A 26,913-nucleotide genomic window follows, 5' to 3' on the forward strand; every position below is an offset into this window, starting at 1 on the left:
TAGGCTTTTTAGGGAATTAAACAAACTGTTAGGTTTTTATTTTTAGTAATAAAACTAAACAAAATTACAAATCAGATTTAAATGAGAAAATATCAAAATCGCAAACGTAAACAAAATCTAAAACAAAAACATTTTTTATAAAAATAAAAACAAAACAGAGATAATTTGTTTGTGGGCAGTTACGAATGAGTGAAATGAAACTTCAGAAAATTTATTATAAAAATTTACACCAACAAAGGTTCATTTCAGCCTTTTTTTTTATTATTGTTTCATATTTTTAATTATTCTTTCGCCGTTTTTTACTTTGCTGATTATCAGTTGTAATGCTTACATTTATTATTATTGTTTACCTTTATGCTACACTTTTTATACGAAGTTTATTTATATCTTTAATTTTAGAGGTAACAGTTATTATTATTAACGAACAGTTTTGTTTCTTTGTTAATTAACAAAAAAAAATTCTATGAAAATTTTATTCATTTCTCTTAATGGTAACTCGTTATATAGTTATTCAATATAAAATATTATATAACATGAATATTTAAGTAGGTGAATTTGAATTTTTCGTCGTGAAAATTTTATTGTTACTGTTGGATACATAACTTTAGTTATTATTAGTACAGCTTTTTTATTTTATAGTTATGATTAAAGCATGTATTATTATCATATTTATTATTTGCATTTGATTCGATAAGGAAAGTTATAGATTTATTTTTCTTTATTGTATATAAAACTGCAAGTTATTTCTATTTTGAGTACACAAATTAAGTAGGAGTATGAAACTTTCTCCTAGATGAATGGTGAATCTTTCAAGGTTTTAGAATTTTAGCCGGAAGAAATATTTTTTAACTGAAAATAATTCTTTGTTTAACGCTGATACCCGAATGTTGATTTGATACAGGTCATTGGAACTAATTTTCTACGGTAAATATTCTCATATTTTTAAAAATTCCATAACTTTGTCCTGGAAAAAATAAAATAGTGCGTTCCTTTCTGGGTCGATCTTTACACCTAATAGCTTAAATTTCGTAATTTTGCTTTATATTTAAATTGGCGTACCATTTATTTTTCATTTTTGTCAGTTATATTTGTAACTGATGTGGACGTAACATAGATTATGTTGATACCTATCAAGAATCCACAATATTTTGCAACTTTTATTTATCCCATAAAGAGGAATAAATTTTGCTTTTCCCTCAGTAACCTTTTTATTTATTTTTTTATTTCCATAATCATGTTGATCTTATTCAACGTTTTTTATACACGGCAACAAAATTATTAAAAAAAAATTGTTACCCTTTTTTTGTTGATCTTCGGAAGAACTGGAAGTAATGTGGTATTATTTCCAGAAATACCAAATCTGTTTCTTGGCTTTTTTTTTTAATCTCCATACCTACCTATTCATAAAATGTATGAGCAGATAGCGTAATTTTTTTTAGACTAAATTCCTAATACTCTGTGAACCTGTTTAGATAGATTTTGACAAATCTTTTTAGTAAATTCATGAGGGGTTTTGGATTGCTTTAGAGACAAGAATTACTTTTACAAAAAAAGATACTAAATAAAAGACTTAAACTACGCCGAGCAAAGATATAATATACAATAATAATTAATGTTAATAATTAAAATAACATAAATGTTAGTAACCTAACGGATTTAAAGACCGTCCACAAAAAACGCATTGCTACTGCCAAGAAAGTAAAATTTTCATATTTTAAGGAATTCGACCATCGTAAAAAGAATTTCCAAAATCTTTACGATAAGCACATATATCATTTTTCGGCTATATTTTACAGATACAAAAATATAAAAACATTTCTAAATTAAAAGATTGAAAATCTTATTTTATTTTTTTTTAATTTTTGAGTATGTTATGTTTCAGTTATTTTTTAACATTACTCTAGTATACTTAGAAAGGATGATTACAATATAACTATTTTTGTCTTTCGTATTTATGTTTTTTCTAATTTAAACTGCACAAAATAAAAACTACTTCACCTTTTATATGATGTTTTTGACAGGCAAATTCACTTATTCTTATCCATTCCGTTTTATACTACTATTCTGTTACTATATGTAATTGTTATATCACTATTTTATGTTATAAAAACAACCATTGTTATACTCGTACAATAAGATTTACTAGATAACCACAGTAGCCTAATATTTATACAGCTTATGTATGTATATATATATATATATATATATATATATTAAAAAAATATGGAATGTAAGAAGTAAGGCCTGTAGGCCCCATCATTTGTTCAAACACTTTCCTTCTAAATTTATTTTCGCTTTAAAAGTGCTAAACTAAGATGTTCGGATAGAAGTATTTGCCTTTTTTCTTTTCTTTCTCAAATTTCACCAACATTGCGGATATTACTTTTCTGCTTTTAGGTATACTTTTTTATATTATTTATAAAAAAGAGTAACTACTATTTTACTAAATAATTTTTTTATTTATAAAATAATACTATAAGTACTATTTATAATAATACTTTTACGAGAAGCAAACTACTAATAATAAGATAGTATACGAAAATAAAAACAGTTGAAGTAGAATATATAGTTTTTTCATAGTTACTCAAATAACGTAAATTTTTTTTTTTTACATTATCTTCACCTCAGTTTATAAACAAACTTAATTTATTTTTTAAACTAGAAGTTCTGATATAACTTCTACATTTATTTTACTTCATATTTTTCTTCTAAGTAAGACTGAAGTAAATAAACATTAAAAATAAATATTATGTGTTCGGTATAACACCGACATTATGTGATTTCATAATAGATTATATTTTTTATAACTTTTAATTCACATAACGGTTTTAATCCCTTTAAAGAATTAAAAAATAAATTTAAAAAAATAAAAGTAAAGAAAAATTGTAGTTTTAAATAATTTATGGAACAGTTGCAATGATTACAGAGCACTCTGATGCTTAACAGGCGTGTTTGTTTTCTTTCTCTTGTAATGTATTTCTAATACTCGGGTTCCATAGAAATGAGGCCAAAATGTATTTTATACTTGTTATTCTTTTACATTTTTCTATCTTTCTTAGCCAAACATCACCGGAATTACGTAAAATAAAAATAAAAAATTCATTCCCATTATGTTAAATGATGTATTGATACGAAGAACGAATAGTAGATTCTAAAATAATTATTTAAAATAAAATAATTTTTAATCAATTTTTAAGTGGTTTTCACACATCCCGTTCTGAAAAAAATTTCTCTGCGAAAGGTGAAAGGTAGTAAATATATTTTCAATCTTTAACGTTAGCAGTATCAAATAAATTTTTAATAAATGATTTTTAACTAGCTTTTCTGTTACTCGATTCAGAAAAAGAGGTTCTCAGTTACTCGTATATAAGTTTTTATAAAGAAATATAAACGGATATGTTCCACCTATTCAATTTTTTTTTTCTTCATTTTGTAGAAAAAATGCATGTAGCGGTTCTTAGAGAAGTATCTTCTAATGAGATCGGTTAAAAATATGTAAACGAAAAATTAACGTTGACACGTCAATGATTTGTAGATTTATTCTATACATTTGTCGTCTTAATTTTTTGTTGTTGGATATTTAATAGCGTAATACTATATAGCCCGAAGTCATATGGGAAATTCTATCCATATTTTAAATGAAAAAATGAACTTTTTAAGATCGAATAAAACCGGCTTGAAAAAAGATACATTAAAAAGTAAATTTAGATATAAACTAGTTTGTAGAATTTTCAGTAAATTAACAAAAATTCTATTAATAACGCATTAACCACTGGTTTTATACCACAGAATTAATTTTCATTCTAAACTTCTGATCATTCTGTATTATTTTTTTTTTTAATTAAAGAAAAGACTAGAAAGAGAAATAAATGGTTATAAATCAATCATTTGTTTAGATCTACTACTTTTTCTGATTTAGCTTCTGGAACCACCGTAACGTATTACTTCAGAGTATGAATGAGGATAATATATTTGAATCTAAAGGTATGTCTCAGGTCATGTAAAGGAATGTACATTCTCAGGTCAACCATTCCTGAGATGTGCGGCTAATTGAAACCAACCATTAAAGAACACCGGTATCCACGATCTAGTATTCAAAGTCGTATAAAAGTAACTGGCTTTACTAGGATTTGAACCTTAGAAATCTCGACTTCGAAATCAGCTGATTTACGATGACGAGTTCACCACTAGACCACCAACCCCATGGGTTATTTGTTAAGGCTAGGTGTGTTGTAGGATTTAAATTAGTAATTTCGTTTTGATGTCAAATTATAAGAATTTTTATCTCTATTTTTTATTTTTTATGTATTCTTTATGATTGAAGAATTTGAAACAAAATAGACACCTTAAATAATCAAGAAAACTCCATTAATTTCAGAATAACTAATAAATTCAACTTTTTCAGTTGAATTTCGATGTTGGGTATGGTAATATTAGACAAATTTAATTCAATCTTTCCTTAAAATCATTGTGGTTAAATTAGGGTAATTTTCAGAATTTTATCTTTCTAAACTAATTTATTAATAAATTTCTAAACAATAAACAAATCTTAGTTGTTAACTAATATAATTTCTAAATATTTTAATGCGATAAAGACGATCTTACGTAGTAAATTTTATCACAAACAAAAATTCAATTAAATTTGTATAAATCTAACCGTTTAGATGTAACTCTTAACAAACAAATTATTCTTAATGTCTGAAATAATTGATATTTCGTTTATATTCTCCATTAATTACCTAAATTTCAGCAACTTTTAACGTATCAATAATTTAAGAACAGTATTAGTCGGTATGCCGGAATACATATTAAACAGAATTAATTTTCCTACATTTTATGGTAAATTTAATTAAAATGTTAAATTAATTAGTCTCTTCCCATTTTACTCTTCATTAATAAAATTCCAACGATTTTATTCTTCTCTAAACCTATAAACAATATTTTAAGTTTTAAGTAAAATAATCTTAAGGTAATATTTGCGCTCTTAATTAAAATTACTCTGAACCTATAAAAACATATATATACCGTCATAATATTACTCATTAAAATACATAACGCTCACGAATAAAATAAAAATCAATAAATCGAAGAGCAAATCATTGTAATACCAATAATTTTTTTTATTATGAAAAAAGTTTTAATGAGTTATTTATCTGGTAGGAAAATATTTACTTCGAATTTCCTTATAGGGTCGGTGGAACGTTTCCATAATATGGAGATGCCATGGCTTCTTTCTGCATACTGGAAAAAATATTTAATCTGAAAAAGTTCGTTAATGAGCTAAAATATAACTTAACCTTACCAGTTTATTTTTTAAAGCTTTAATATATTTCATTTTACTTTTGTGATTTATTAATTATACCTCTTACTGATTCTTAATCTTCCAGTTCTCCTCCAATCTGTGATTCTCCTCAGTCTATGACATTCTTTTTCCTTTTTGTTATGTAACAATTTTCTATAGACATTATTCGTTTTTTAGTGCTTTTTAGCTGATCTGAGGGCATTCTTTCACATTAGAAAAAATCCCTCATCTTAATAGATCTTATCTCCCACGTTTGTATACAATTACTTGCATAACCCTCATAGTTTAGACAAAAAAAAAGGAAGAAGGATTAACATTTTTGGATTCTATTAATAAATTTAATTATCCTTTGTCATTTTTAGAATATTCAAAACACTGCAGTCGAAATCCGGCGTCTCCTAAAGAATAAACATCATAATTTTTAACTAGTTGTAGTATATACCGGCAGTGCTACAAAGCCATTCCTTTTCTTATTAATAGAAGTTATAAATAAATTCTAACGTAAAAATAATAATAAATTATGTTGTTATAACGCCTATGACTTTATTTTACTGAAAAGTTAAGACATAAAAGCGTAATCAGTTTTTTTAATTATATTTTTGTTTAAACGAATCGGGTCATAAGTGACAAAATATTGATTTATAACTTGTCTGCTCTGTAATCGAGAAACAAAAATCAATTATTACTGAATAGTTGGTGGATCGTTTAATGATACTTAACTAACAGGGGAGCTGCCTAGACCCCTAATAACAGTCCATCCTCGACAGTAAAAGCGTTCATTAACACACGTGATTACAGATATCAATGAATAATTTTACTATTGAGATCGGACGGAAAATTAAGGTCAATTGCTTGTACTGAATTATATTATATGGAAGCTGCAAAGTGTACCGCTATCCACGCATGTCAAACATGTTTGATTACTACTCTTTGTCTGATCTTTGACCTTGGTCGATAACAGAAATCAGATAACTTTAAAGTCCATTTCTCTAGATGCAACATTGAAGTTAACAGTTCGGTATCAATGAATTGGAGAGTAAGAGAGAGAGAGAGAGAGAGAGAGAAGTTGTGATCGGGTGAAAGGAACAGTTGGATGGCGAGCGGAAGGGTAGGTTTCACGTCGCTTAAGAGCGCATACTCTCATTCATTCCTCTCCCTCAATGTTCTGAATTAATTATTTCTCCACGCTATTGTCACCTAGTCGCACTCTTGGTGCACTTGACTATTGCCATTTGCCGGGACTTAACTATTTAGGTCCTGTTGTAATCTGGACCGGGCGCGGAGCGGTGATAGAAGCAATCTCGCATTTGGTAATTGTGTGCTCTTCATTTGAAATGAAATCCAAGCTTCATTAAAACTGAATTACTCCTTTAAATCCTCTCTTATCTTACAGTTTATTATGTTTAATGAATTTTGTATAATAGCGGATCGACAGAATACAGGTTATATTTCAAATTATTATAAGAGATTTTTAAAGCTTAATTGCAGTATTTAACATTTAAATTTCTATGAGATTCGTTGCAATTAAAGCTATCGATCCTCATGTACTGAATAGACACTACAGAATGTTTCTGATATCTGGTCGTATTTCAACACTAAAAACTGAATTTTTACGAGGAAAGTAGATTTCCTCGTAAATACACGTCGACTTATTTTGTTTTTCGACGTTTTTAATTCATCACAAGGTAATCTGGCGTGGGACAGGTCCGTTACATCATTACCCAACTCTGTTCTCCAGTATTCCCAGTTAAATTTTTTTAAGACTGATTGTTTTCTTCTATTATTTTTACTCCTTCTTAGCCTCTCTTTTTGCATTTTCCTTCTAGTACTGTTAAAATTCAACCTTTTGCCTCTCTTGGTATTTTCCAGCCGGTTATCTTATTTATTTCGTAATTATCCCTTTTCTATCGTTCGGTAACTATTCTCGTTGTCTCTCCTCATTACACCTTCATTTTTCACTTTGTGAATCATCTCCAATATCCTCTATGTACACATTTCAAATTTCTCCAGCATTTCTTTTTCTGTTTTTCTTAATATTCTGTTAATGTTTAAGTAAGATCAGGTTAAATAGTATGTGAACGAAAAGGAGTGAAAAAATTTTGATTCACTTCAGCCACAAAGGTTTATTTTAGCACTTATTCCTAGTCGGTGAGTTGTCGTTCAATTTCTCCCTATGGTCCCAATATCTGACGATCAGGATCGAACAGTGCTTCGGGAATGAGGAGAGGAACGACAAAATCCAAAGGTCGGCTTTCTTTTTGCCTTAAATGCGTTCCATTCCATTATGACAGTAATCTAGTCTGGCGTCTGCCAATTATCTCAGATCGGGAAAGCCCAGTTCGCATCTTTGTACTACTCGAGTCACCAAAATCTCATTTTATCTCCAGGTTCTTGAAATCTTGAAATTCAGTACTACTACATTAAGAGTCAACAGTTATTACAAAATAATACTAATAATCCCTGAAAATCTCATAATCAACGATATAAGCTGATCGATTGCCTTAAGTACAGTTTTCCATGTTTTTAGATTTTACAGATTTTTTTACAGCAGGGCGATGGACACTTAATTTCGTAAAAATAAGTATTAGCTGGTGCTTTTTATTGAGAAGCAAACCGCAATAGCAACTAATTAATATACGTTACTACGTGATCGTTACAATACTTTCATCTCCGAAACGGTTATTTAAACAGCATTTCTGAATTTTATTTTTTTAAATTCCATTATCCTTTTGTAATATTACTTTTAATTATTATATTAATTTTCTTGTTCAGCTTATCAAAGTGAATTAACAGTTTATTGCTTTAAAAAAAAATAAAAATTTGTCGAGAAAAACAGTCTATTCGATCGAATAAGATAAGAAAGAATAATTAACACTGTGTATGAATATTTTTATAGATTTTCTTTCACCGGCGTAAATTCACATTCAGTTAAAAGTAATTCATGAAATAAGTACCTTTAAGTTTTTTGATGGCAAATTTGCGTAATGGAGAAAAAATTGCATAGTTTGGCAGAAATGAGACTGAGGAATAAAGTTCACCCTCGAGCTTTTTTACACTAACATCGCATAAAGCTAGTAATTAAATTTCTGACTCAACGGCCAAGAAAAGATCTAATTAGTAGACACTAAAAGAAGTTATTTTAATCCATTGTTTTTTTTTTTTTTTTGTTTTATTATTGTTTTATATATTATTACTATAAAATGAAACTAAAAAAAATTTCGATTTATTTGTCGTAAATTATAATTTGTGTAATTAAATTTTGTATGATATCAATGAAAGTTAAAATGTACTCTTCCGATATATGTTAAGATTTTGCGTTCACCGTTTATAAATAATTCAGCAAAATAAGGTAAAGAGAGAATAAGTAAAATAAATGTCGGTTTAGTTATGTTTTTGCATTTAAACGGTTTTGTGTATACACTTTTATAGCAAGACTATGTGCGTACGAACGTGATTTGAAAGCAAAATAATCTGCTGGCAGTAGCTCGCTTGCAACAGATGGACGGCTTCCATTCCTCTTAACCCTTCTTTTTCTTCGTTTTGTTTCTTCCTTCCTTCCTTTATCCCTTCATTCTCTTTTGACCCTTTATAGAACCTTACACTAAAAATCCATAGCTTATAGCCATCGAGTCTTAAAAAAATAAGGTCAAATTTTACAGTACTTCTTTTATCCTTAAGTGATTTTCCTGAAAGGCATCGTAAAGTTCAAATCAAATTTCGTTATCGTCCACTCGTTCCGATTTACAGAAGTTAATAATTCCTTCAAAGTTTACTTTTAGTTTTTCTGTTGTTATCTAAATTTTATTACATCGGTTTAAAAGCCATTAATTCGTTCTACATTTACCTTATTACATGAAATTTTATAAAGGTTTGTTTGTTATTAATTATAAATCAGAACTGGTTTTATAGTTGATATCGGTCAACCAGCTAAATCGATTGATCTTAAATAAAAGTGTACTCTGTACATACTGGCTAAAATAGTACAACAGATTTATGGACTTTTTCTCGTAAAACTAAATAAATTAACATACTCGTATTTATATAAGATGTTGCAAGTCTTAACGTGCACTTTTATCATTGCAAGCTCAAACCGTTGATTGGGCTAACAATCAACTCGGTTACCATACGAATTCGTTCACAAATACTAGATTTATGATAAAAAGTCATTGTTAGATCTATTTTGATGTCAGATTAAACTGTCGTTTCTCATATCGAAAAACTAGTATGATTTTGAGTGATATTGACTTTCTTCGTACTTATTGGTTATATTTTTCCATTTATTTTCAGTAATTTCTTCTTCAAAGATTAACCTCTTTTTCATTCAGATTGCATATTAATGAGTCGATGATTTCCATTGTAACAAATTGCCGCGTGTTCGCGGTTCGATAAGGATATGAGAAACTAACAAACGTAAAAATTTGTTTTAAATACAACTTATTACTTTAGAAACATATAAACAAAATAAATAATAATTACAATGATAATAATAATAAAATTAATAACGAAAATACGTGTATATAACATACAAAATAGTAATTGAAATAAAAAGACAATGTTTATTTAATGACAGTATTTTGGTATTTGGTATTAATAAATACCAAAACACGCTTATTGTTTATCCCTTGTTATCGCACGTGCGTTGAAGGGTATTTATTTCCCCTGACCTGCAGAACTAGTACCCGACTCGTCCCTTAAGTGTTTAAGTATAATAACTTTCATTGTCTGCGCCTTTTCTACAAGTTCTTATTTAAGCAACTCCTTCAGAAATTTATTCAGGCAAGTCCGTTAATCCTTCTGGTCGTACAAGAGACTGCGGAGGCGCCATTATCTGCATTACAAAGAACAAACTGTTAAACGGACCTGTTATTCTAAAAAAAATTAAAATTCCTTGTAGATGTTTCTATATTTTCTCTCTTTTTTCTTAATTGGAAGAAACCCGTTATAGTGGTACTGGTCCTGTTACAATATATACATATACACTTTTATCTACTCATATGGTTTTACAAAGATCCTAAATCCAATTAGATTATACACACCATTTAGTAGGAAACGCTAAAAAAAGAAAAAGAGTAATCAATAAATCACAAGAAAAGCATAATGTTTTTTATTATACTTACACCATTATACTAACTTGAGACCTTACAGATATCAATCGGTTCAATCTTCATACATAATTGTTCTAACCTTCGTTTTGCGATTTTTTTTTCAGAAACATATTTAGAATTACTTTTCTATCCAATGATCCTTAACCCGATCTCATTAAAAGTAGCAGTTAAATGCTGTTACTCAGACCAAAAAAGATATTTTCTGCGTAAATGTAAAATAGATATTAGTTTCACTAAAAAAAAATGGATTGCTTTTTTTAAAGCTTGTAAAAATGAATTTAAAGAAGTAATTTGATTTTTTAACCAAAAGTAAAAATTGACCAAGTGAATTTTTTTAAGATTTATTTTACCCTTTTTTTAAAAAAGTATTTTTTCTGGAGAAAAAAATAAAAATAACAAAAAAAATTTTTTGGGTTAGTTTTTGTCTTACAGAAAATTGCAGATAATTTTGCGATCTTTTAAAAAGTTCTTTCGATTTTTTAGATAAAATAATTTTATAACTATTAAAAGTACGCAATACTTTACAAAATTATGCATCAGTTTTTAATTCAAGTAAACTTAATTCTTATCAGGTATGTTTTATACAGTTTTATACACTGCAAATAAATACAATTTTAATTACAATTTTCTATTTGATGACTGTATAATTTTATATCGGAAATTACTTTCTAAATTGAACTTAATATTTTATTATTATGTATTTCAGGTCATTTAATTTTAAATAATAAAAGTTACTTTTGAAGTTTTTTGTGGTTTTCATCGAAAATCATACTTTAGAATAGCTTATTCAATTTTATAACTTTTTTTATATTTTTATTTCTAATAATAAGATTTTATAAACTAAACGTAGGTTACATTCTGATTTTAAATTATGGAATACGGAGAAGTTCTTTAGCGAATCAAATAGAAAGATCGATCAGAAAAGGTTGAAACAAGAAAAGGTAGATGTAGATGTAGATGTCTGGGCCGCAGAGGGGTTTTAGCTGAAGTAGTGAGATAGTAGGTAACCAAACCGTTCTGTAGAGCGGCCGAAGTTGAGCCTGTTGTAAACCCCCTTTCTCTCTCGGCAGTTTACGACTCCACTCCGCCTAACGTTATCATGAATTTTAATGTCCTGGACATCCGTGGATATCATAAAGTGGGTTTATGTACAAGCCCGTTCCATTGTTGTTGGTATGCGTTTGTTCTGCACCCTGATGACTTAGTGATCAATTTGTGCTTCTCCACTCCCACACCTAATTCGGCACAAATGGTGTACCTCTTTGTTTTCGAAACAGGAAAAGAATAAAGGGTATTCGTTTTTTTCATAGTTTTACCTCTACCCATCAAATCTGTAAGGCGTTACTCGCCGGAGCAGCCGTGCTACCTATTCCTGTTGGAATTAGAGTGGACTGTTAGCTTCTACCGTTGTAAATCGTAACACCTGCAGAGAATTGCACTTCATTCAGCAGTTAGGTCTTAAGAGAAAAGCCTATTTTCTGTAATTTCGATACTTGTACTTAACGGTTGTTTTAAAATATAAACGGGTGATACTTTTTTTTGTATTTTTTATTATTACTGTTTGTAAACAATATATTCTGAAATAAAATGGCTTTTCGTAAATTATGTACTTAAGTTTTCAATATTATTTACTACTTAAAACAATTTGTTCATGCTGATTTTTATATACCGGTAGTTGATTTAAATAGCTTAACCGTCCATTGTAGAAAAGAGAGTAGGAAAATTTTTCAAATAAAAATCTTTTTTTATCCGAAATCCAAAGAGAATTAAACTACTGTGATTTTACAAAAAATCGCCGTTGAATAAAATTAAATCATAATTCACGATATATTGAACACATCGCTTATTGATCAAATGTAGGTGTCTATTGAATTTTATTGCGTCTTCTCCCTTCTTATTCCGTTTTTGTTTGTAATACTTCCTCTTTAAAAACATCTCGTATATATTCTGAGTCTTAAGTATCTAAAATTGATTCTCCAGATTATACACGTGAAAAATAACTATCATTATTTTGTACGAAACATGTGCACGAAAATACACACATATTTGATTGTTTATGTTTAAAGATATTATATTACAAACCAAAACGTCAGTCTTTTCTCGTAAACGTAATTTCCAGAGCTATATTCCTTGAAACCTTAAAATTGGCTATCGGCTACTATTTCATTTGAATCGACCATTTACAGACAACATAACTTGAAGATGAATAACATTTCAAAAATAACAAATTTTTGTCCCCCAAGTTTTAGAAGAAAATTAAAATAACATATTTATCAAAAATATAAATGAACCAACATTTCTATTTAAGAATATTGCAACCGCATTTATCATGAATCACTTTGTTGATGCTATTTGGTGATAATCGAATTAAAACTTTTGCTACGTTTATATATACATATATATTTAATCCAGTTTTTAACTTTCTGCATTAAAAGTTGTTTTTAATTACGCTACCAAAAAGTTTATATTAAATTTGCTTACGAGGTAATTAAATATTTATATTTTTTAAATAATTTTTTTCGATAAGTGTTGTTTGTTGTTAACCATAGTTTTTAATTTAAGAAGTGGATCTGTAAAACAATTCACGAGTACATTAATGCGTTAATTATTTAACTATATTAATTTTTATTGAATTGCCAGTTTTATCAGTCAAATTTTCCATACGATAAATATCCGTAAAATAAGAAGAGAAATATACATTTTATCTAATTAAACAATTTAATTATTGAAGTACTGCGAAAAAAGGCCGACCGTAGTCGGTTGTTGAAGTATAAATTTTGCTGGAAATGAAAAATGTACTAGTATAAGTTTTACAGCTGTGAAACTGAAGAGGAGTTTGATAGTGTTCAGAAATAAAAGTTAGAAGAACCCTTGTGTCGTTAGCCGTTGTATAAGAAGGACCCCCCCAGACCGAATCTTTTCAGTTAGAACTAGCATCTCTTGGTAAATCTAATTTAAAGATTGTGTTTCCTAGCTTGGCCGTCGGGCGGGCGGTGTACCTCTTTACCATGCAGACTGTGCGCTTCATTGCATAGTCAAAACAGTAAACCCCGAGGTCTCCTCACTTCCACTCCCTTTACCGTCCATTTTCTGTAGAAACCACTTTGCTATGAAACTCACACTCCGCTCATTCTTTCTCGCCCTCTCTCTCTCTCTCTCTCTCTCTCTCTCTTCCTCTCACTCATTCTCACTCGCTCACAGAGCTAAACTTATCTTATAGACGACATAACATCAATTCTCCACAAATGTATACCAATCGCAATTTTTACCTTATATTTAGTTTTCGAATTTTTTCCAACAAAAAAATATTTTTGTCTTTGTTGAGTTTATTAAAGTTTACTAGAAATAAGTTTTATTGCACTTCAATTTAAATTCGACTACTGCCATTTAAATTACTATGGTAATTTCCTGAGAATGCTGGAATAAAAAAATCCGAAAAAAATAAGGACTTTTTAACTTTTTTTAAATTTTCACCCAGAAAAAGATTACCAAAATACTCAACACCTTAAAAATTACGAGTTACTAACTCAAAATTTGGATTTGAAAATAGAATTAGTAACTTCCAAAACCTTACTTTTACATTAAAAAAAAAAAAACATATATATATATACGCACATAGGTGATTCATGATATCAAATTGCCCGGCATTCTCTCCGGAGATGATTCTATAGCAAAAAATAAAAACTAAAAATCCATTTTGGCACGCCAGAAAGTGGAGGTAGGTTTCACCATGCTAAGTAGGGGATAAAAAAGATTCCTTCCACCTTAAAGTTAAGAAAATTTTCAAATTTACTCAATACAATAGTTGCATGTGAAAAAAAAATTTCACAAGTTTAGCATACGGCAAACCCCATCTTCATACAATTCCCTTGCTGGAAGGGTTGGTCATATCAAAAATTGTATCAGACAAACGTTTTAGGTAATATTTAGAGAACTAACGACCACTTTAAACCGATTCGATACTGTGCCTATTAAGGGAGATATGATTTTTTTTTGTCTTTGAAACCCCATTTTTTTCACCCTCTGGGTCAGTGGTTGGTGATATCAAAAGCTTTACAACAAGTTTTAGGCCCTTATTCAAAGAATAGTAAGAACTTTAAACGAATTCGATATTTTACTTAATAGGAAAGTTATAGCAATATTTTGTTTTTTTCGAAAAAGCCCTTCCATTTCCATCCTCATGGTTCGATTTTGCCTATTAACGAACTCGACAAGATTTTGGGTCGTTATATTTTATGCATCAATTTGAAAGTGAAAGGCGCAAAATTACGGCAGTTACCATGTCCAAAAGAAAGTTTTATATATATATATTTATATTTTTTTTTTGTCTTCAGTCATTTGACTGGTTTGATGCAGCTCTCCAAGATTCCCTATCTAGTGCTAGCCGTTTCATTTCTGTATACCCTCTACATCCTTCATCCCTAACAATTTGTTTTACATATTCCAAACGTGGCCTGCCTACACAGTTTTTTCCTTCTACCTGTCCTTCCAATATTAAAGCGACAATATTAAATATACATTTATATATATATATATATATAAATGTATATGTAAACTTTTGAACTGACGGTAGTTTTGGGATTTGGGAGATGTGAAATGCGAAGATATGTCAAAATTTTCCGGAAGTCGAATCATGGTACCCATTACAATAAGTAGCTTTCTTAAGAAATCTACCTAAAAGTTCGTATAAACATAGGTCAGAAAACGATTCGTTAGCGAGTTTCGGCTCATGAACCATTTAGCCCTGCTTTCTCCTCCATCACTGAAATTAAACCGTAGTAAGATTCTTGACGTTCAAATCGAGGAGTAAATTTGGGTGCTTCGTTATAGTTTTTCATCTAAGAGATTGAATAAAAATGGTCCCAGATCTCTATCTCACTTAGGTTTTAAGAAAAACTGGCAAAACACGAAAACGTTTTGTAGGAAAATACACTTTTTCAGGTTTGGAATAAAATAACTTTGTTAATTAAATACCAATAAACAAATAAAACATTTTAGTGAACTTGTAGAGAATTTAATTCTAAGAAAATTGATGTAAATACCATCTATTAAAATTAAATACAAGTTTGAGAAGTTCAACTTTATGTAGAAACAAAACACACAAACTGGATCAAAAAATAATACGATTTTAACAGAACAATTTTCATCAACGTATGAACAAAATACGTAAATGAAAACAAATAGTAAAATTAAAATGAAAGAAAAAATGAATAAAAAATAGATTTAAAAAAATAAAAGTCACACTTTTTGTTTTTTTCTAAAATTGATTAAATATCAAAGTGGTTACTTGATAAAGCTGCAAACATTTCTTCAAAGCAGTTGCTCAATGTGGCCGCCATTCTGTTCAATGCACATAGTTCAGCTTGGCGAATCTATGCCAACCGGACACGTCTAATTCCATCATTATTACTCCTAACAGTAGCACCAGCTTCTTTTTTACGATGTCTCAATACTTCTTGCCTGACAATACGAGCGAAATAGACCAACAACTTCACCCGGCATCAAAGGAAAAAGTCCGCTGGCGTGAGATCATCACATCACGACAATAGTGAGCAGGTGCACCATCATTGAAAAACCACATCTGCACTCTATCTGCTACCGTAATATCTTCCAAGAGTTCCATCAGATTTGTTTGCAAACATGCAAGTTCCGCTCTCCATTGAGCTTGGCGGTAAGAAAAAAGGACCTATGAGATTATCACCAAGAAGATTCACACCACACGTTAAACGAAAACTTGCGTTGGAAATGACTTGTAGCAGTCTCATGAGGATTTTCTTCTGCCCAAGTGTGAATATTTCGATAATTGCGATGCCATTTCTTGTAAAACAGGATTCATCAGTAATTAGAATATTACGTAGGAAATAGGGATGATTTTCACATTTTCTAATTATTAACCACCATCAGAATTTCATCCGTTTATCAAAATCAGGTGGTAATAACTCTTATTCACATGTTGTATAGAACGGGTATAATTGTTGCTTCCGTAACGTTCGCCTCACACTTGATTGTGAAACATTAAAGCGATGTGACAACCTTCTGGTGCTTGAAGATGAGATACTTGTACCGCATTCAATATTGCTTCTTCGCGTCGGCATCTCTCACAAGACGTTCACGACCATCATCAAATCGTTGTGGTTTAAGCATACTTGTTTCTCGAACTCGCCTCTCCAAAGCTTCAAATATTTTACGAGCCGGTACTCTTCGATTTGAATAATTTTCCCGGTATTCACGCAAAGCAGCCAATCAATTTTTATTTTCTTTACTATAAATTAACAACATATCCGTCAACTCTCCAAATAAAAACAAATTTATAGTATCGCCCATCGTGAATGACCGAACAATAACGGCATAAACACCGCTCAAATAAATATTCAAATGCTAAACACTAATACTTAATTGTTGAACATCTCTTATTACCAATCTATGAAAAAAAAATCTTAAATATGTTTTAGGAGGATGTCTTTAAATTTATTTTTATAATTTTTAGCATTTGTGTGTAAATTGTTCAATTTAAAATCGTATCAATTTTCGGATCTAGTTTATGTGTTTTGTTTCTAATTAAAGTTGCTTGTGTTTAATTTTAATAGACGTTATTAACATCAATTTTCTCAAAATTAAATTGTCTACAAGTTAACTAGAAATTTTTATTTGTCTATTGATAAATTAAAAAGTTATTTTATTCCGAATATAAAAAAAAATAAATATTTTACGACAAAACCTTTTCGTGTTTTACTACGTTTTTCTTGAAACCTAAGTGAGATAGAGGTCTGAGACCACTTTTATTCAATTTATTGGATCAAAAGCCATAACAAGTAAGTGCCAAAATTTACTCCTCGATTTGTACCACAAGAATTTTAGTACAATTTAATCTTACAGAGGGAATAGAAAGCAGGGTTAACTATTTCGTGAACCGAAACGCGCTAACGAACCGTTTTCTGACCTATGTTTATATGAACTTTTTTTCTTATTTTTTGCTACAGAATCATCTCCCTAGAGATTGCCCTGCAATTTGGAATCACTGTGTATATTATAATAGTAAATTAATAATTAGTATTTATGTAATATTATATATTATAAAATTTATTATGATATTACACAATATCATACTGTATTTTAAAAATTAAATAAATATGTTGTAAAAAGTTTTAATCAAATATCTACTTCGTTCTATTTCAGATTCATATTCGCCAATTTATTGCTTCTTTTTTTTTAATGTTATTTGCATTAGTTTTGTTTGTCTTACTTTATTTTATTCTGCTTTTATTTTATCACATAAGCTTAGTTTCCAGTGTAAAATATGTTTGTTAGAGACGTACGGGTATATCTATTTATATTCTTTTAATTCATTATTAGCTTACTCTATTCATTACATTTCTAGTTCAATTGACGTATGTAGTCAATTGAACATATGAAAGTACTTTCTTCTTTTTTTTTTAAATGAAACGTATGTAAATTATCTGAGGGTGAAAGAGCGATTTATTTGTACGGAATCACTTTAGTTTATCCGGAGAGCCATTAGGGATTTAGATTTACTGCCGTAAGACTTTATTTAAATCTGAACATTCAACCACCATTACCATAATAAACTGGTTTCTAGATTAAACGTGGTGCTTAGTAAACCACTGGCTCAGAACGTCACGGCTCGTTTTGATAAATTTTCAATAAATAAGACCGTAGGGAGATATCGGTTGCATAGTACAGAGGTAAACTGTAACATTAAATTTACGTTTCTCTTAATGATTATTTTCATTTGCAAGTAAACTATGTTTAATAACAGATCGTTATTGCTTTTGAACCATTAAAGCGGTCGTTAAAAATATTTTAGGTTTTAAAAGTTGTATTTTTTATAACTTTCGTATTACTCGTTTAAAGATTATACCTACATCACCTCGATTCATATTTAAGACTAATTTCTTTAATTTACCAAAATGGAAATTTTTGTTCGCACAGTAAGTTAAAGTACGAGCTTCTCATATCGCCTGGTAGTACTCGTAATGTACCCGTTATGTAACTGCTACGGAGCATTTATTCATCTGGCTGTAAGATGTATAAAAGTTTTTAACTTTCATTTATTTTTCAAGCGAATTCGTCTTTTCTTAATGCCTGATTATGTTTCCATTAACTTGCATAGTATTTTATCTAGGTGGAATAACGTATTCTCATCAAATATTAATAATTATGTAAATTATTTTGACTAATGAATTAGTTTCATTGCAGTTTTTATTATGCATCATCGATGTTAAAATTTATTTATAGCATCATAAACAAATTTTATTGTTACTAATTTAATTCTTTAGAAATATACGTTCCATCGTCATATATAGATAGAAAGTAATAATTTATAATACAGCCCATATTCAACATAAATCAATACTACAAAATCTATTCATACTGAACAATATCTGATGTTATGAATGGGCTATGAGCAAATTGTAGTCTTTGAGTTGAATCGTTCGGTGTACGGTTTGTTTATACGTAGGTCCCGATCAAAAGGCGAGTTTCCAGTTTAAATATACAAATAACTTCTACACAATTCAGTAAGTTATTAAAATGGATTGTTAGATCTCATTTTATGTAGGCTAGCCTATTATTTATTGTAATGGTATAGTTTTCCTCTCAAGTTCAGTGCATTTAAATTGAATACATGAAAATTTAATGCTTCTAAATGGGTGCAATATAATCATATTTTCCTATTGAATCCCAAACAAACACGCATATGCGCGCACGGCTAAATACCATATGCACACACTCAAATAACAAAAGATTTTCTACTGATAAATTGAACTCAATTTATCAATTTTTTTTAACTCCATTGTAAACGATTATTTAATAATCTAAAAACATACAAATCGACTACTTGGATTTTTTAGCTCATTTCACAACGTAATGAATACCTTTTAAAATAGTCAACGTTTGAATCTTTATAAAACCTCTCTTTTCCACTGGTTTACTATTTCTGTCTTTTAATAATCTCTAAAAGAACATGTCTCCAAATGAAGTCATATATAGTGCTTAACTACAATTAAATTTTGAGCTCACTGGAGAGAGTGAGCGAATAATTATGACAGATAAAGACGTGGAAATCGATTTAATTGAAATATATCACAAGTATCGTGAAATGAGTGTAAGGTAAAATAAAGTGCAAACAATGATGAAAAGACTACGATAGGAGAATCGGTAGCAGAATTTCTATTACCATACGAGTGTTTCATTTACTTTTTACGTTATTCCGTTTCCCATTTCGTGATTCAAAAATCAGGCATACGATAAATCTAAATTTAGCAAACAACTCGAAGATTACGATTCGTAAGCCCGTTCATAGCCAATTCAAATTTAACCGTCAAACATTTTATGGCTTGCAATAAATTTTCTTACTTATTAACGTATAATAATTGCAGCTTTATGATGTTTGTCTATGAAAACCTTAATAAATCTTTTTTTTTTAAGTATTACAACCATTAAAATTGGCGAGAGTTTTATAGTTTTAAAATAAAATAATAATTTTACAAATAGTAGAACAAAAAATAATAATTTGATTGTATTAAGCCTAAAACCAGTTGAGACAATTACAAGTTATATAACTTGCATTTATATTTATACAAAACTTTAGAAATAACGAGTATGTACACACACACACACACACACACACACACACACACACACACACACACACACAAAACAACTATCCATAACTTAATAATGTATAAGCAGTCACACATACAGTATGTAAGAATTTTAATAAATTATATAAATAAAAGACACTAAACAAAGATTTTTCCATCAGTTAACTGTTACCTAATATCATATTCTTAGATTTAATAAACAAAGGTGTTAAAATTTATATAGATGTGTTTAACTGTAGTTCCGAATCGTGACTTAATTGTTATTTCTTCTATTCTATCTAATCATTAAAAGTAAGAGATTCATGTTGAAGAAGAACTGAACATCAATATTTATCACGGAGTTCGTTAGAACTTCGTAGGTAAGAGGCGACGAAGTCAACGAACTACGTTTACAGTTCTAAACATGACCTAACCTAACAGTGAAATGAAAATGGGGCAAAATAAAATAAGCTTGAAAACATTATATCTCAATTCAGTTAGATTAGTGATAAATAATACTTTTAAAAAATTCCTCGCATTTTGTTAAACAGCGTTTCTTTCTCCATTTGATGAACCGCAGAATCGATTATGTCATATTATTCATTTTTTTAATGTACATTTACGAATCGCGTCGCTAGATAGCAGTACTTTATAGTACTAGGTAGCGTACAAAAACTTGATAATGTACTAGAAATAATAAAATTTAAGAAAAATATACTACAGCTTGTTTTAATAGTAAATGCTGCTATGTAAATAAAAGTATTGAAAACGAAACAATTGTTTTAATTCCCTTCATTTATTTAACAAAAAATAAAAGTATTAACTTTCAAAAGATTAAAAAAGGAATAAATAAAACAGAAATAAATTTGATTGGTAAAATCGAATTTAACGATAAAAATCGAGGGTTACAATCACAAAGTAAAAAAATTTGCCGAGAAATTCAATTTGTTTGTTTTAGAAAGGCAATAAATTTTAATAATAAATCCATAAGACAAAAATCATTAATTCATTAAAAAAATAAAAGAATAATTAACAAAACGCAGTTTTATCCAAAAAAAATGATAATGAAATTGTAAACCATACGGTAAGAGTATCGCACATATCGTTTCTTCCGCTCAAAGAACGAAAATTTCTGTAATACAAATAAAACTGATTTTAACAAAACGATACTGATATCAAAAAAGGTAAGACACTACATTTCTATTATCAAAATCTGTTATTAATTTAGAATTTTCTTTTTAGAAAAAAGCATGTTAAACATATGTAATAGACAATAGATATACAATAATATATAGTAAAAATGTTAAGCGTTCCACAAAATAAGCAAAAAAAAAAATTGTTACAAAACTCTTACCGGGCCGATTTCATTTATTAAACAACGAATAATCATAACAATTTTATTATTTCTGTAAATGTGACATGTAAATCGGGCCGGCAAGAGTTTTCTAACAAAGTTTAATTTTTTTCGTATTAAATGGAACGCTTAAACATTGTTTATCTATTATTGTATATCTATTGTCAATTACATATATTTAACATGTATTTTTTTTTAAAGAAAATTCTAAATTCATAACAGATTTTGATAATAGAAATGTAGTGTATTCTAAATTCATAACAGATTTTGATAATAGAAATGTAGTGTCTTACCTTTTTTGATATCAATATCGTTTTGTTAAAAACAGTTTTATTTATATTACAGAAATTTTTGTTTGTTGAGCGGAAGAAATGATATCTGCGAGAATTTTACCGTGGGGTTTACAATTTCATTGTAATTTTTTTGAATTAAATATTTACTACTTCATTAATTTAGTCTAAAAGGAACTATTTGGTTCATTAATAAGGTGTTGTAGACATATAGTTTCCCTAATTTTCGAAGTAAATTTTCTCTGGGCACAGTTGAAAGCATGGTGGTAATCTCATCAACATACACCTTGGTTTTTAACTTCCGAACAACCCTCTTGAGAATTAGAGTATAGTCGTATTATATTTACAATTATTAATTTAAAAATGGTAGAGTTTTGTTTAAAAAAAACTGCATGTTTATTTTTATTACAATTATAAGTTAAATTCCTGTTTATTGTGTACGTAAAAGTTTTTAAGAATAGATTATTCGTCAGATAAATATTAGCTTATCAAGTGAAGTTATTTATTGGTGTACATAAGCCTAAATGCGGACATCAAAATTCAGCTTGCTGAAGTCAATTTTTGTTTTCGTGGTTTAGCCCTTTTTTATGTTAAACATAGTATATATTTTTAAGGGGTACATACAGTAGCTTTAATTCAAAACTCGTAACACGATTCACGCATGTTAATGCAAATATTTTAAATCAGTTAATAATACTTTTTTATATCTTATTAGCTTGAGTTTTATAAAATAGTGGAAAAAACCGTGTTATCCGTGCCGAGTGAATATTTTTATTAAAAAAATTGTTTTAAAAATTAAAGTTAGGTTTATTAAGCCATTAGTAGGATATATATATATTCATTTCGTAGTTATAATTACGTTTGGAATTCGGTGAAAACATTTTCATTCTTGTACAAATTGAAAAATTAATTTTGAGGAGAGAAATTTCACATCGAAAGAATTTAGCTTTTGTTGTACATCATGCTCTCGTTAAGTGTTTTATTGCACATCTACAGTCGAAAGAAAGAATAAAATAATAAATTCCTAATGACTGTGGAAATAATATTACGTACTATATCTGGTAAATGATTAAACCTTCCTACGATGGCTCGAGATTACAGAAGGGAGTGAGGGTCACGTTATTTAACTTCTTTTTTAAACCGTTTTACGACGTCCTTTGGGATTTTTCCAAATGGGCCTTTAAATATATCCGTTTGAGGATGACGTTCCAGGTTTCGTCATTAAGGACGACGGTCGAGACTACCGTGAATTAGTGAGAGAATTTTTCTCTTAAGTACCCTTTTATCACTCCCCCATTCCTTCGCTCTAGGAGTCGATTCAGTGCAGAGTACTTCCATCCCTGAGGATTACCGATGTCGGTCGATGTATATACATAAGAACATAAGTGGAATGAGTAGAGTGGATTTGATATAGGAGCTAAGATAAGGCTTCGTAGACCACGAAATTAGAACCGTAAATTAAGTCTGGCGCTCTTGCAGACCTCTTGAATAGAATGGAAATTACGCGTTCAATCTTTACTTCACCTCTTCCTCTACGACCTCTTTCTTTCATTTCCTCCCCCCCCCCCCACTCATCTCTTTAACAATAACCTTATATTTGAGCCGCGGAATATCATTACTACATCGAATAAGTCCCGTAGAAATTTACTACATCCATAGGTAAACGTTATGAAAACTACTCATTTACCTAATGTATTTTAATATTTAATCAGTAATAATTTCTATTAAGAAAATGTACTTATAAACGTTTACATCAGCCTTTTCTCGAGAAGGCAAATTTTTTTTTGTTTCCATTCAAAGACACAGAAAAATTTAGTCTGATGCTGTCCACTATTCAAAGTTAAATTATCATAGTTTGACCAATCGCATTCTTTTACATGGATCACCGTCCAATCAGCAGACACCATTAACTTTTGATAAACAGGTTTAAAGATATCATATTTATTCCCATCTCTTATTTATCAATTCGTTACAAATTCATGCATGATTCTTATCCTCTACACCCTCTTCAAGTATCTTCTTTTAAATTCTATCATTAATTGTATTAATAAAAATGACACAGAAAATCAATTTCCAAGTGAACTTCAGCCGCTCAGTAAATAGTACAAAACAAAAAAACTCTGACGTGAACATTACATGACTTCCTTGTACGCTTATTAAATTGCATTTATACATTTTTTGCTGCACTTAATTTAAACTTATTTCATTGGAAAGTGAAATACACAATTGCTGAAATACACAAGTGAGTACACAATTGCTGAAATATTCGTTTATTCAAAAATCAAATATTTATGCAGTTTTTAATTCAACAATCTTACATGAAATATTAGGGTAGAGTAAAAGTTCCTTTATTACTCGTATTACTAGATCAGAAAATGTTAAAAACCAAGAAACAATAAAAAGAAGAAAATGTTGCAAACCAAAAAAAAAAGAAATAAACAGGAAGAAAATTTTGCAAAGAAAGAATAAAAACATTAAGAGAAAATGATAAATATAGAGGAAGAAGATGTTAAAACTAAAGAAAGAATAAAAATATTATCAGAAGATGATAAATATAAAGAGAAAGAAAACATTGACCAAGAAAAGAATAAAAACATTAAGAGAGGATGATGAATATACAGAGAGAAAATTTGAATACTAGAGAACGTGTACACAAATTAAGATCAGAAGAATTAAAAAAAACCAAAGAGCGATTAAATCATTGACAACAAAAAACAAATAAACGAAATGAAGATCAACTCCGACTTAGGGAGAGTATTGTCCGACAATATCAGAGAAGAAATGAACTAAAAGGTAAGAATTATTTGCATTTTATTAAAGATCAGGCATGTATGCCTCAGTTTATATGTTGTTGTTGAGAGGGTTTATTTTTCAGGTGCTCAGTAGTTAATTTTAATGTAGATAAAATTAAACAGAAATTTCAGAATAATTAAATAAAATTAAACAAAAATTAAACTAGAAAATCCAAAAATAACACGATTCTAAATTATAATTTTCAATTTGTATTAAATAATCACATGTTTTACCAAATTTATTACATATATATATATTAAGTGCATAAAATGTTATTTTACTAATAACGTCTGATTTTATTTTCATATTTTTTTTTTTTATTTTTATTATTGAATATTAATTATTATAATTTTTTTACAATCACGAGTTAATAATTATTAAGAAATCAATATATTTAAATTGAAAAGAAAAAAAATTAAAAAAAAGTTCAAAAAAAAGGCGATAAAGTCAGATTCGTACCGATGTGCCCCTTCCCTTGCAAGATCCAAATATTTCATTAATTAAACTTTTATTTCGCTATAACTTTGGAACCAATGAAAATAATTACCACTTATGATATATCGTTGAAAAGCTTTCAATGATATGGCTTATTACTGTAGTTAAGAAGTCCAAAATCCAATTTTTTTTTTTTTTGGATTTTGGGCTTTTATGAATACTTTTGGTTTAGTTGATTGCAATCAAAAGGGGAGGTGCACAACTAGATGTTACAAAAGTCCTAAATACAAAATTTCAACATCCTACGGCCAGTCGTTTTCGAGTTATGCAAGACATACATACGTACACTACGTACTACGTACGTTCAGACGTCACAAACGCGTTCAAACGCGGAAACTTTTCAAAATGGATTCAGGGATGGTCAAAATGGATATTTCCGTTGAAATATGAAAACCGAAATTTTTCGCGATCACAATACCCTTCACTCGTACAAGGAAGTAAAAATTGTTAGTTACTTTAAACAAATTTTTTTTTAGTCTTTCGAAATTTTTTATTTAGTATGATTAATTCACCTTATAAGCTCAAAGCTTCTGCATGGAAAGATGAAATGGAAATTTGTAGATAATGTAAAATGCCATGCCTGACCGGGATCGAACCCGTGACCTCCAGATGAAAGGCCGAGTCGCTACCACCCCGCCATGGAGATTTTCTTTATACTTTTAAAATGCCATAGAATCTGGTATTAATTTCTTAAATTGTAACTTCTCTGGAAAATAAAACAAGAACTTAAACTGAAACTTCTTTAGCATCCTTATTTGATTGGCAATCCGAGCCCTCAGATTTTTATAATTTCCTACCAATATATAATAACATTTTACTGAGATTTAGTAACAGTTCATTAAATTTTGATTAATTCAATTAAAAAAAAAAACACACAATCTCATCTCAAATAAATAAAAGTATTAAATGCGTGTTTCCCCATGATAAGGAAAAGATCTAGAATCAATTTTTTAACCTCTGTTGATAAACTGTAATTATGAAAATGTAACGAATATTAGTATCAATTATGTACTTATAAATTTTAAAGAAATTGATAAATATTAACTATAAAATTTGATTTTTGCAGTTAGATAGGAATTAAAGTGATTATACACCTTAATCCAGGTTAATTATTGTATCGACATCTTAATCTTTACCATTTTTCCAAGACGCAAAGTTTTGTAACAAACCTTTTTTTTTTATTTTTTATAAAGTTAACAACAAAAGGTTTTTAGCTAAGTTATTTGTATTTATTGTATGGACATTTTTAAAATTACATATAGGAGGCAGACTTTAGAAAATTAATGAGAGAAGTAATAGGGAGTTTTATACGAGTATTAACAGGATCATAGTGAAATTTATTCTTGTATACTGTATTAAAAAGAAATACTTTTTTAATGAATAACTGAAACTGAATTTAATGACTGCACGCGGTTTTCAGGTTGAGAGATGAGCAGGAGTTAGAACTTAACCCAGATCATTATGAAGGAGGTACAACAGATCAGACAACGTTACTGATTAAGAATTCAACACGCCATGACCATGGAGTCTATAGATGTGAGCTAGAGAATAGTGTTGGAGCTTCACCTTCAACAAATTCTGTATTTGTCAATGTTCATTGTAAGTTTAATGTTATTTTATTGTTTTTTTTTAATAAATTTAAAAACACAACCAAAAAAAATTTTATTGTTTAAATACAAGTAAAGGAATCGATTCTTTGTCTGAAATTTATTCTTGTGTATGTATTTTTATGATTATAAAAGTTAAATATTAAAAAAATGTAACAAAGTAATATATATAAATTTATTGCAACTTGCAAAAATTATGATTATTTTAGTCAAATAAAACATAATTTTAAACTTTCTGTAATTATTTTATTATTATGATACATTATTATTATTATGCATACTATAGTGGTTCCTAAAGTGTGCATCTTAGTACTCTGGGAAGCTGCAACTTCCTCACAAGCGTGTAGTGAAATATTATACAATTT

The 26,913-nt window shown here is 28.9% G+C and overlaps 1 protein-coding gene across 13 annotated transcripts in view; it reads left to right on the forward strand.

The window, feature by feature from the left end:
• Nucleotides 1-26,913, forward strand: part of nrm (neuromusculin) — a 797,795-nt gene that overhangs the window by 681,461 nt on the left and 89,421 nt on the right. For all 13 annotated transcript variants that reach the window (XR_012755069.1, XM_075355520.1, XM_075355516.1 and 10 more), the window contains one exon: nucleotides 26,362-26,540. Coding sequence is in view for 12 of the 13 variants with exons in the window: in XM_075355520.1 (XP_075211635.1) it covers nucleotides 26,362-26,540 (179 nt within the window). In the remaining variant the exon portion in view is untranslated. The remainder of the gene's footprint in view (nucleotides 1-26,361; nucleotides 26,541-26,913) is intronic.

Source organism: Lycorma delicatula, chromosome 2 (assembly GCF_047948215.1).
Source record: "Lycorma delicatula isolate Av1 chromosome 2, ASM4794821v1, whole genome shotgun sequence".
Lineage (NCBI taxonomy): Eukaryota > Metazoa > Arthropoda > Insecta > Hemiptera > Fulgoridae > Lycorma > Lycorma delicatula.